Source organism: Rhinopithecus roxellana, chromosome 14 (genome assembly GCF_007565055.1).
Source record: "Rhinopithecus roxellana isolate Shanxi Qingling chromosome 14, ASM756505v1, whole genome shotgun sequence".
Taxonomy (NCBI): Eukaryota; Metazoa; Chordata; class Mammalia; order Primates; family Cercopithecidae; genus Rhinopithecus; species Rhinopithecus roxellana.
Window position 1 is genome coordinate 104,747,757 of NC_044562.1, and position 13,562 is coordinate 104,761,318.

At 42.2% G+C, this 13,562-nt stretch overlaps 1 protein-coding gene across 6 annotated transcripts in view; it reads left to right on the plus strand.

Moving 5' to 3' along the window:
- Window positions 1–13,562, plus strand: part of PLA2R1 (phospholipase A2 receptor 1) — a 144,610-nt gene that overhangs the window by 11,211 nt on the left and 119,837 nt on the right. For all 6 annotated transcript variants that reach the window (XM_030916996.1, XM_010379111.2, XM_010379112.2 and 3 more), the window contains exons 2-3: window positions 5,930–6,313; window positions 8,585–8,758. In XM_030916996.1, coding sequence (XP_030772856.1) covers window positions 5,930–6,313; window positions 8,585–8,758 — 558 coding nt within the window. The remainder of the gene's footprint in view (window positions 1–5,929; window positions 6,314–8,584; window positions 8,759–13,562) is intronic.

A 13,562-nucleotide genomic window follows, 5' to 3' on the forward strand; every position in this document is an offset into this window, starting at 1 on the left:
ACAGAGTCAACAGAGGCTGCAGGGCAGGAAGGGCGTGAGCCCAGCACTAGCTCTGTGGGTAGATGGAGTAGAAGCAATTTCAAACCTATGGACTGGGGTAGGAGATTGAAATTGGGCTGCAGCCTGCATGCTGTGGCTTTCTAATAGCTTGTCTTACGCATTGCACTTGATGTGAACCGTGCACTGGAACTTTTCCTTCCAGTTCCCTTAATGGAGCAGCACAGAGACTGACTTTATGTGTATAGTTGGATTAGGTGAACACCTTCATGATATAATTTATCGATTACCAGAAAGTCCTTTGTTTGCCTAAAATGCCACCATTAAAATTGCTGTTTTATTGTTTCTTCCAAGTGCTTTTTGTTAAAAATGCAGAAACTTCACAAAAGCTTAACAGTACAAATCTTATCCTACTCACTTAACACTTCAAACCTTGATTCAGCTAGTTCTAAGAGAAGAGCTGTCTAAAGCTAAAGGGAACACCAAAGGCAAGTAGAGGTGATCAGAAGGGGTGCAGAAGGTCAAGTGGTGGGGCCTCAGGAGAAACTTCTGGTAGGTACCACCAGTCTGCTGTTCACACAGACAGATCAAACTGCAATAATGGCCCCAGGCTTTAGACTCCAACCTCATGGCACACCATTTCGCTTATATCTCCTATGTCAAAATATATGTTGGTATTAGGTTATAATTTTTTTCTGTGTATTTCAGGGATTCCCAGGGAGAATGTGACTTCCTTGCAGGCAAACACTATGACGTATATATCCTTCTGTCTGCAGGATTCCCAAACCATGCCACATTAAGCACTTGTTAGATCTTTGTCATCTGAAATTTCAAGCCAGCTACTTCAAAATGTTTGGCGACAATCTATAGCAGTTTATTTTCTTCTTTCTTAAGTTATAAATGAATGCATGTACATAAAGCTACACCTGGACTGAATATAGTAGATCGATATAAAACTTCTAAGACAAAAATGAATTTGAAAAAAAAAAGTAAAAGATTGGTTCTGTTAAATAATCTTTACAGTTCCATCCAGCTCTGAAGTTCATGGTTCGGGATTTATGGGTGAAGTGAGTCTCCTCTGCCACACCTGTCTTCCTTCCAGCACTGCCCCGCTTTGTCCTCCCTAGAAAGTGGGCAAGTATATGTGCGTGCACGCTCCCTGCTCAGAGTCTGGTGACACTGAGGGGTCCTGTTCAACTCACATGTGACATCAGTTGAAGAGCCAGTTCAGTGTCTTAAATTTTGGGTTATTTTCTTTCTCTTATTTGTTGTCACTTAGTTTTTTAAATCTTTTAAAATCATTTTTTATTTTATTTTAAGTTCCAGGATGCATGTGCAGGATGTGCAGGTTTGTTGCATAGGGAAATGTGTGCCATGGTGGTTTCCTGCACCTATCATCCCAACATCTACGTATTAAGCCCACATGCATTAGCTCTTTATCCTGATGCTTTCCCTTCCCCGGCCACAGGCCTCGGTGTGTGTTCTTTCCCTCCCTGTGTCCCTGTGTTCTCATTGTTCACCTCCCACTTGTAAGTGTTATCACTTGTTTTTAAGAGCTTATTGTATCAGTTTGTTGTTGTTGTTTGTTTGTTTGTTTGTTTTGAGACACAATCTCACTCTGTCCCCCAGGTTGGAGCGCAGTGGCTTGATCTTGGCTCACTACAGCCTCCACCTCCTGGGTTCAAGAGATTCTTGTGCCTCAGCTTCCCGAGTAGCTGGGAATACAGGCACGCACCACCAAGCCCAGCTAATTTTTGTATTCTTAGTAGAGACCTCGAGTGATTCCCCTGCTCTAGACTCCCAAAGTGCTGGGATTACAGGTATGAGCCATCATGCCCCACCATTAAGGGCTTATTTTAAATGCAATTATAATGTTTTCTTTGGAACTGATGGAACGCCCTTCTTTTCATTAGCTAGCCAAATTCCCATGATTCCAGAACAAATATACACAGTTTCAAAGGACAGGTATTTAGGCAAATAATTTCTATCTCTAGCATCTTACCCAATGTCTATGAAGTAGCTGGCATCCAATGAAAGCTAGTTGAAGGAATGAATGTTCCATATGCAGTCATAAAGGTAATACCCTAAACTTTGGTTTAACAGTTGATCAATGAAATGTTCTCCTCCCACTCCTTAGAAGAGTACACATTATCTTATGGGGCCAAAGAGTGGATCTGAAATGATCTCCTCCTAAAGGAACTCAGAAGTAGAAAGTAGAACCACGTCTTCCATGGATTTTATTTTCGAAAAAAAAGGATAGAAATTAGCTTATAAGTTTCTTCTAATAAATCAATCCTTTTTCTCCTCTTAAACTTATAATTATGAAGGGAAGTATAATAACATTTTCCTGCAAAGAGATTTAGTAATTCTGGCAGTACTTCATTAATCACTTAATCAGTGTTCAAGCAGAACTGATGTCCTTGACATGTATAATCAATCTTGATTCCTCCCACATTTGATTTTCATCTTTTAAAAAATCCAGCCTATTTTCACATTATAGTTTTGTTAGAGACATTATGTGCATATAATAACAATCAGAATATTGATACCTATATTAAGTCTCCTCGTAGTCTGTTTGAACATAATTGTTTTCTCTTCAGTGAATTTATGGAGATTAACAGTGCCAGGATCATATTCTATTATAACTTAATGGAAAAATGGGCTCAAGTCATTTTTTAACTTAGTATATTTGGAGGCAGCATGTTGATTATTATTGGTGAACCAGAGCTACTTGCCTATGGCAGATTCTGAAAAACTTTTCTAAAGCTATTTCCTAAATGCAGCTGGCATGGAAATATAAGTAGCACCCCAAAATTAAGCAGCAATGGATTAGGTGTGTCTAATATGTTCTGCTTTGGAAAGGTAATTTTGTGATTGCTGGTGTGATACAGAAGTTCCAATTTCTGCCACCCTTTTTCTCTTAACACTTATTAATTTGGAAGTTTAAAAGCATTATTGGCCAGGTGTGGTGGCTCACACCTGTAGTCCCAGCACTTTGGGAGGCCAAGGTGGGAGGATTGCTTGAGCCCAGGAGTTTAGAGACCATCCTGGGCAATATATTGAGATCCCGTCTCTACCAAAAACAAACAAATAAAAAATTAGCCAGGTATGGTGGTACACACCTGTAATCCCAGCTACTCAGGAGGCTGAGGTGGGAGGATCAGTTGAGCCTGGGAGGCCAAGGCCTCAGTGAGCCGTGACAGTGCCACTGCGCTCCAGCCTGGGTGACAGAGCAAGACCTTTTTTCAAACCCCTTGCCCCACACAATATTTATTCACCCCAAATGTTAGGTTTGTAATTTTCATGTCCACTTATTCACAGACCACCCATTCCCCACATCTACACACTGCTTGTCAACACCATGTATTTTTCTCTTTCCTATTAAAAAACCTACAGTGTAGACTTTACTGGTGGGTAATGCAGAAAATCAACAGATGAAGGCTCTTAATTCATCATTGCACACATATTTGAACAAATGAGGCAAAGATTTTGTTATCTGGTTGTTTGGAGAGTATTTTTCCTCCAAAAACGGTGATAGCAATTGTTTAAAAAAAAAGCGATAGCATTGTTTAAAACTAAAATGTCTGCACCCACTGTGTGCTGCAGAAACTGCAGTAAAAATAAGCTTTTGTGCTAACAGTGTAAGAGGAGAAGCCTTTGAGGGATGCTGAGATTAGCACTCTGTAGGTTCAACCAGGTCTGCAGCTGGATCTATAGACCAAGAATCAGGAAGTCAGAGGGATAAAGTAATAATGATAGCTCCCATTTCCTAAGGCTTTTCATGGTAGTATGTGGTGTGCTTTTCATGGGCTATTCAATGGAATATCCTTAACATTCCTAAGAGGTGAGTACCATACATATTCCCAGTTCAAGGAGGAAAGACGAGGCTCACTGAGATGGAGCCATCTGCCCAAAGTTACACAGCGGGTCCATGATGGTTCTACATGACTCCAGAGCTCTCAACCACTAGCCAGGTCGTCTATGTACCTATCTGAGGTGTATAAACTGAGGCACAGTCAGTACGTTGCAGAGCTTATAATACATTTGAATATATATATTAGGTAGAAGCTGAACTACAAAACCATTATAGTAAAGTAATTATCCTTTGATGAAAAATTAATGAACTCTAGGTTAGCTAGAAAGTAATTAGTAGGTTACAACAGAAATTAAGGTGAACATTCTACCCAGGCATGAAAAGGGGAAAAGGAGAGTTGGACAGAAGGTTAATTATCGGACTCCATGTCACACTGATGAGAGGTGGATTTGATTTTGAATCACTATTACTAATAACCATGCAGACAAGGCCCTCATTAGGAAAACAAATTTCCTGATCTAAATGAAATCTCCCTAAAACCATGCATTTTCCCCACCCCACCCCCTCTCTTTTGCTCTGATGTACGGTGATCAAAACAATTCTCTGACAACTAATTCAACTCCTCAAATCTATGGCTATAAGTAAGGTCATCAATTATTAAATGAGGTATAGCATTTATTAATACATTGACAATCTTTTTGAAACAGTATCTTAAGTGATTTTGGTAACTGTAAATCAGTTCTCCTCAGGCTGATTAACTTTGGAGAAACCAAAAGAACATTTACTAGAATGAAGCATTGTTCCCTCGTGGATCTGTGAGAACACCTGTCCTGCACTGTCCCAAACCTCTCCAAGGCCTCTGCCTGTACCTGTTCTGCCCTCCATGACACGACCCACCCTAAACCCCAGGCATTCGAGGGAACCCTATCATGTCCCTTCAGAGTTTTGAAAAATAGACAGGAAGTAAAATAGAAAAGGGCAACCTAGCTACTGGGAGAACAAGAGTGCCAGGGCCTGACCAGACATGACCGAGGTGACTTCAGCAGCCAAAGGCCGAAGCAGCAGCAGCTGGTGTGTTTCATCAACAGCAAGCGCTGACTGAATTTCCACTATGTGCGCAACACACTCCGTGCTTAGACCAAAGAAATGAGACTTGGTTTCCATCTTCAAAAAGCCTGAGAGAAAACAAGTTCATACTAACTGTTGAGTACTAGGTGCCTTCCAGGCCCGCAACTTGGGTTAAGTCAGGTAGCAGGCTGGCAGCTAACATGTATTCCCTGGCTGGGTCCCACCAGCTTTTCCACAGGAAACTCACCCAAATCCCTTCTTCCAGCTCCAGGAAGGAGAGCTCAGGGGCATATCACAAAATGCCTACTTTCTCTAACCGTCCATGTGGCCTCTGGTTTCTGCCACAATGGTGGTCCGTCACCTCTCGTGTTTCAAGGTGTGGTGCCATAGCTATTGGCCTGGGCATCTACCTGCTTCTGCCAGCCCCACCCAGTAAGCCATCTCCTACTAAGAGTCTATCCCCATAGCAAGAGGTCCCTGCCTCCACCCTTGTACTGCTGAGAAGCACTGTGTTCTGACCAGCATTGAATCCTGCATCACAAAGCAGCATTTCATTGATAGCCTTTCGGTTTTCTACAGGAACTTGATGGTAGAGAGTTTCATTCGGTGGCTCTTGATTCAGCAGCTGTGTCCCTAACATTCTGGCACTTGTCTGAGACAGTGTTGTCCCATCCATGGGCACCCAGTGTCCCTCCCCAGGAGCCCTGAGTATTATTACCAATCCCCCTCTCTAACCAATTGTGTGAGCGCACCTTCTCTGTCAGTAACAGACCTGAGTGGATTGACAGGTAACCCTTGTTCCTATATGGCCAGTGAGGTCTTAGATCAGAGCTCTCCCATTGGCTCCATAAGCCCTTTTACGCTTCCCAAGAAACTCCTTTGTTTTATGGAAATAAAGCCCTTCAGATGGACCCTGCTCAACAACGCCAGATCTGTGGGAAATGGCCGGCAACTGTGGCATATCGCACTTAGATATGCACACTGAGATCCTCATGATGCTAGTGAATTATATATGAAAATTTCATGCCAGGTCTTTGATTTTTGTTTCAGATAAAGGAATATTTATTATCCAAAGTGAGAGTCTGAAGGAATGCATTCAAGCAGGTAAATCGGTACTGACCCTGGAGAACTGCAAGCAAGCAAACAAGCACATGCTGTGGAAATGGGTTTCAAACCATGGCCTCTTTAACATAGGAGGCAGCGGTTGCCTGGGCCTGAATTTCTCTGCCCCAGAGCAGCCCTTAAGCTTATATGAATGTGACTCCACCCTCGTTTCCTTGCGGTGGCGCTGTAACAGGAAGATGATCACCGGCCCGCTGCAGTACTCCGTCCAGGTGGCGCATGACAACACAGTGGTGGCCTCACGGAAGTATTTTCATAAGTGGATTTCTTATGTGTCAGGTGGTGGAGACATTTGTGAATATCTACACAAAGGTAAAAATAATTTAAAGAAGCACTCAGGGAATGGTATTTTTTTAAAGTTTGCCTATAAGTAAAGATTTGTAAAGCATTATATGAAAGAAGTATACAAAGCCTGGACCCTCAGGGGACTTCTGCTAAATACATTTTAGTTGCTTCCTTGCTTATGGTAAAAGGGTTATGAGAGTCTCAGAATGGACATACTACATTCTACTAAAGAAGCAGAACTTCTCAGAATTGAAAGGTATTGGGAGGAAAAACATGCAAGCATGGTCGGTGGGGAAGCATGGTTTAGAGGGGAATTTCATTTTCTATGGTTATATTTGTCATTTCTAAACAAATAAATAAATAAATAAATAAATAAATAAATAAAGTTACATAGTTAAATTCTAAAATCTCAAACTTGTCCCTCAGGGTTTGTTTGGTGGTTCACTCTATCCATCCATCCATCTATCGATCCATCCATCCATCCATTCATCCCACATTTTTATATAGCACTGCTGACAAATCCACCCCACATTCATCAGGCACTGGGCTAGGCACCTGGTTTACAGAGGCCCACAGGACAAGCGGAGTCCCTCCCCTTGTGGTGCTCTGTAGAGTTATGCTTTCAGAAGAGCATATCCTCCTAAGAATTCTGTACAGTCCTGGGAAGCAGAGCAAGGAACTCCTAAAGAAGAAATGATTAAAAAGAGACAGAGCCAAGGGCCAGGCATTTTCAGGGCTCACTAAAATAAAGCTAGTGCTGCAAATCAGCACTCTGAATAATCTGCAGTTCTGAAGAGGAACTTGATATTTTGCTTCATGTTAGCTTTTTTAGCCACATACCCACATTCATGGCGCATGCAGGAGAAGATTCTAGAGAACATATGCTTCTGAGTAGAAGGAAGGGGACTGAAAGAAAAGGGCATGTCCTGAAATACCTACGGTTCCTAAGTAGCCCTAACTGCTAAGGCTGGTGACTGGTGACATGTCGTGAGCTCAGGTCGCCCCCGGCCAGTTGTGGGAAAGAGGTGGGGCTCTCCACAGCTGGTCCTTTTGCCCCAGGACCTACCATTGGCAGCCCCAGTTGAGTCGTGAAAAGTTTTTGTTGATTCCTGATTAAGGCCAAGAATGACCAAGTATTGCAAAACCCTGAGAAGGCAGCCAGCAGGCCACATCTGCATGATGGTCTCACTCTGTAGAAGTCACCCAGTCAGCTGTCTGGCTTCACCCTCTCCCCATGTCAGCTGTTTGCCCCCTTGCACCCTCAGTGATTCTTTAAAAATGGAAATCTGAACCTGTCACTTTCCCATTTGAAATGCACAAGAGACTTGCCCCCACCCTCGGAGTAGAGGCCAAAGCCCACAATATGGCAGGGAGACAGCCCTATGTGCGCTGACACTCCAGTACATCCCTGGTTCCCCTTCCCAGAGGGCCTCCTTCCTCTTCTTCATTCACCCACACCTGTTCTTGTCTCAGATTCTTTTTACTTGCTCTTCCTTCTGCTGGATCAACTCTTGTCTAAAGACCTGCACTCTTGGGTCACCCAGTTCCTATTCAGAGAGGCCTTTCACTGCCCATTCTGTCCAAAGTAGTGCCCTGTGCTCCTCCACCCCGTCTCTCCCTCTCTCTCTTTCTCTCTGTCTCTCCTTCTGTCTCATGCATACACACACACACACACACACACACACACACACACACACACCCCACTCTGTCTTCTCATCCTATTTATTTTTCATCATGGCACTTTTCACTACCTGCAATGATACTGTATGCTTACTTGTATATTTACTTTCTTTTTCTCTCTCCTTGCTAGAATAGAAGTTCCACATTAAGGAACTTATGCTGGTTTGTTCACTGTTGTATCCCCAGTACTGAGTACACTAAATGCTCAATAAATAGTTATTGAATGAATAAATTAATAAATGCCTATGAATCTATTGAGCCTTAGATGCTAATGGCTGATGTATTTGGGGACTGGAAGGTATTATGAAGTTAAATCTCATTAAAGTTTCCTTCTCTTCCATCCACAAGTATGAATGTTACTGTGGCAGCTCACCATAGTAAGTAAACAAGGAGATAAATGCGTAAGCAAACCATGTATCAGCACTTCCTCTGAGCCCAGCTCTTGGTCTCACACTTCTACTGACAGGAGACAGTGAGAACCTGAGGGCTCACTCTGCTGTAATGAGTATCTGCCCCTAAGAGGGTTTCAGTCCATAAAAAATGCTTTTGATGTATAGCAGTTTCCAAAGGTAAAGCTGACATCATACTTATCTGACTTTGTACCTTTCTTTCTCCTAGATTTGCACACAATCAAAGGGAACACCCATGGGATGCCATGTGTGTTTCCCTTCCAGTATAACCATCAGTGGCATCATGAATGTACTCGTCAAGGTCGGGAAGATGACTTACTGTGGTGTGCCACGACAAGCCGTTATGAAAGAGATGAAAAGTGGGGATTTTGCCCTGATCCCAGTAAGAATAAATTTTGTCTTCTCTATATGTCATGAATGAATCAAAGAGGATTAGAAAGTTATCTGTATCTAAACAAAAGCACTGGGATTGATATATTGAAGTCTGAATAAACACCCTGATGCTATTAATTCAGATTTTGAATAGGATTTTTGTTTTTGCCTTGAAAAGACAATTCTAATGTATATTCTTTTTGCCATACATTCAAGAGATGTTAATTAGCCATTCTTCATTAAGCTCAGTGCATAGTGATGTTTTAACCAGAATTAAATTATAATACTCTGCGATCTCATTGATCCCAGCTTCTTGGCTGGATACTTCAAAACAAACCTGATTGCATATAAAACCCAGTTAGCCTTTCAATCCACTACCTCTTATGAGCTGCCTTAATTTCTCCACATCCAGGCTGCTGGTCTTGCCCATTGTCAAGTCCAGGCACCAGCTGGCCTCTTGATGATCTTTCTAAAATCGCAATTGCCCTCATTATTTCTTGACAGTGGATTCTTGTCTTGATTCCCTTTCCTTACTACTTACCTTCTGGATATAACCTCATTTTTTTTTCTTTTCTTATCTTGATTTTCAAAGGTCAATGGCAGTGGCAATGTTCTAACTTTTTTTTCAGTTAGTGCTTTATTATTTTATTTTATTTTTATTTAGCTGAAAAGTTTCCAGTTGTTCTCAAGTATTAGAGAATATTTATATATGCCTCTTACTTTCTATATTCAATTTCCTTTCCCGTGGTTTCTGTGAGTCAGAGAGTACAACTTTTACAGTCTTCATCTCCCATGCCTGCCTCCCCTCCGCATACATAAAATGCAACAAATAAATTTGAAGCAAAAGCAAATTGAAGAGATTAACTCCAAAGAATCTGATTTATAAAGTATCTGTAGAATTGTTTTCTAATCCAAGAGCTAGTATGGCTTAGTAAATAGGAAAGTATAAGCTTTGAAATAATCAGACAGGTCAAGATTGGAGTCCTGCTTCCTCCCAACAATGAAATTTTGGGAAGCTCTCTCCATCTTTCTGAGTCTCAGTTTCCTCAGCCATAAAATGTAGATAATGTACCTATTAGGATTATTGTGCAATTCAATTAAATGAAGCATTCAAGGCACTTTTCATAATATCTGGCACACAGTAAGCACCCACAAGGGCTAACCATTGTGGCCAGCAGCTGCAGCAACAATAGCAGCAGCAGCAGCAAACCCAATTTATCTTTTCAGCATACACTTCTGAATCCATGATTTCTCCTCTCTGTTGTCAGTCAATAAGCCCTAAGCTAGGCATAGTGGTGAATGCCAAGAGTTTTAGGACTTAGGATCTTCCCTTTAAGGAACTTGGCATCTAGAGAGAAGACAGGACAGACAGGTTTGCTGTATGCCAGAAAATGCAGGCTGTATTTGAGACAATGCCCTAGAATCACCTGGGAGATAGTTTAAATGCATATCCTGGCCCATCTTTCAGAGATGCAGTGGGAGCGGTATGTAAAACCCAAACATCTGCATTTTTGAGAAGTGCCCCAGGTGACCCTGGTGCAGATAATTCATCATCAAGCAATTAATAATATGGAGATAATTCTATGCAATATACATCTATATACAGGGATAATAGCAATACATTTAACAGCCAATATGGTATGGGCTATTGTTCAATCGTAGTGGAGACCTTAGTGTGGGGTTGGGAATTTCAGAGGCCCTCTGCTGATATTAACCCCTTAGCTGCTGGAATGCAGGGGTGGGGTGCAGGGAAGCCTGGGGCAGCAGTGGGTAATAGAGAAGCTGAGAACAGTGGCTATTCACCAGCCAGCATGAAAGCATTTCGTTATTTTATAACTGTCAGATCACCAGCCTTCTCTATCTGAATCTAAATGTGTGCATGTAGGTGTGTATGCATGTAATCCCTACACTCCTTGGATTCCTGAACCAGATGTCATATTATTTTTATTATTGTCATTTTGCTTGCATCATGTTTTCTCTTTCCTTTTTCATCCCCAATAGAGGTCATTGTTAAAACCAAATAAATGAACCAATACTAATAAAGTTAACACATACTTCACATGGCTCTAATACTAGGGACTTAAAAAAAAAAAAAACTACAACATTCTCCTTAAGGTTCTGAAAAGAACCCTGCCACCATCCTCTGTCGCTTACAGCCAATGATAGCTTCCCAGTGGAAGCCTGGGTTCCGTGATGCTCTGGGCTTTTCATGCCCCAGACTATCTATTTGTTCAGCCTCCTACAGCTCAGAAGCTTCCTCTGCTTGACAGCCTGCCAGATTCCAGCTCTCCTGACCTTTACCACAACCAGCAGACAGCATGTTTATTTGTTCAGTGCCAGTTTTCTTCCTTTCTCGTTACTTTTGGCTCCCGGTAGCCAATAAAACTCAAAATGACATGTCAGAGATTGAAACCTGAGCAAGCTGATGGCTCTTTCCATGGGGTCAGCAAGTGAATAGGACAGAGAAGAGTGGGTGGAATAAAGTAAAGGTCTGTACTACTGTATCTCATCCTTCTTATGTGGGAGTTTTTTTTAGATATCGCAGTGTAAAATGATGCTACCTTTAAAAAAAAAAAAAAAAGTTGATTGGCCAGGCGCGATGGCTCAAGCCTGTAATCCCAGCACTTTGGGAGGCCGAGATGGGCGGATCACGAGGTCAGGAGATCCAGACCATCCTGGCTAACATGGTGAAACCCCGTCTCTACTAAAAAATACAAAAAAAAAAAAAAAAAAGAAAACTAGCTGAGCAAGGTGGCGGGCGCCTGTAGTCCCAGCTACTCGGGAGGCTGAGGCAGGAGAATGGCATGAACCCGGGAGGCAGAGCTTGCAATGAGCTGAGATCCAGCCACTGCACTCCAGCCTGGGCGACAGAGGGAGATTCTGTCTCAAAAAAAAAAAAGTTGATTGTAAATGAGCAAAATTTAAATGTAGTATTCATAAACACATACACAAATATACCAGCAGTAAAGGATGTAATAAAACATCTTCAGCAATAAGGATGACATACAGGAATCTCTCTGGGTTTGCTTAGCGGCAATTACGGGCCATTCTAGGTCTTTCTTGGTGGTTTGCCTTACACAGCTGCAGAACCACACTTTGAGATATTTTTACAATACCAACCTGTGAAATGATATGGTTGCCCTTGAACCTTATTTTTATATAATTCTATAATAAAGCAGATTTAGGCTGGGCACAGTGGCTCACACCTGTAATCCCAGCACTTTGGGAGGCCGAGGTGGGCAGATCACTTGAGGTCAGGAGTTTGAGACCAGCATGGCAAACATGGTGAAATCCCATCTCTACTAAAAATACAAAAACTAGCTGAGTGTGGTGGTGGGCACCTGTAATCCCAGCTACTTAGGAGGCTAAGGCAGAAGAATCACTTGAACCCAGGAGGTGGAGGCTGCAGTGAGCCAAGGTTACACCACCGTACTACAGCCTGGTGACAGAGCAAGACTCTGTCGCTGCCTGCCCACCCCCTCCCCCTGCAAGAAAGAAAAACAAGCAGATTGATACAATAAAGGTATGACTACTCTCTCCTGAGCCCTCAACATGAATCAGCAATGCTATATGTTTCTGTCATGCAGCTCTCACACCCCACGACGACCCTGCCAACCTCTCTATTCTCCTTTAACTTCTAACCCTACCTTCCAGTCTCCTTTCTGATTCTCAGTAGGTGACCTCAATTCCTACCTCATAATGGCAAAAAGATCCATCAGACAGGCAGTTTGGCAACTTCCTGCTCCCTCGTCTTTAAGCCTACCTGCATCTGTGCCCATCCTTATTTCCTTCCTTTTATGCACGAGGATGATGTTCCTCCTCCTGTGTAGGCCAAGTCTCCCCACCTGGACTCTGGAGCACCCCATCCAACCTTCTCTAACCTGTATCTCAATGGTTCTCAATGTGTGGTCCCTGTTCCAGCAGCATTGGAATTCCCTGGGAGCTGGCTAGAAATGCAAGTAGCAGTCACACCCTACTGCTAGACCATCATATCAGAAATTCTAGAAGTGCAACCCAGCAATCTGTGTTTTAACAAACTTCTAGATGATTCCAGTGCACACCCCCAGTGCTTCTTTGCTGGGCCCTTTTCCTTAGCAGTTAACCCTGTGCGAGTCTTAAAATAACATCTTAAAAATATTGCAATTCTTTTATTCCCATTTCTGCCTCCTGAAAACACCTCTCTCTCTCATTCTCTATGTAAAGAGAATTCGCAAAAGAATTGTCTATACCTTCTTCAGGGCGCTGTCTCCTCTTGACTTCTACAACAATGCATGCCTGATCTGACTTTGACCTCCATTTCCACAGACCATTGATTCATTTATCCATTTAACAAACAGATATTGAACACCTACTATGTGCCAGGGACTTCTCTGGCTCCTGGGGTTATAACTGTGAATGTGAAATATGAAAGTCATCGTGCCTGCCCTGATGACATTCACATTCAAGTATAATACCCAAATTAATATATAATTACAGTTTATCATGGGTTCTACCTTAAGAAAATACAGTATTATAAATGAGAAACCAAAGTTAAAATTGGGAGTCATGGAAGGTTTTCCTAAGGAAGTTGTATTTGAACTTCCCAAGAGATGAGTAGAAGTTGTCAAAATGGAAAATGAGGGAATTAGATATTCACACAGAGATGCATGATGCAGCCATGTGCAAAGGAAGGGGAGAGGGAGTGGTCAGCATGGGATGCAGGCAATAAAGGGAGTATGTGGTTTAAATAGAACTAAAAAATAATAATAAAACCAAGTAAAAGACAGCATGCTTTTGATTCACCATGCACATGCTCTAGCAATTCCAATGTCATT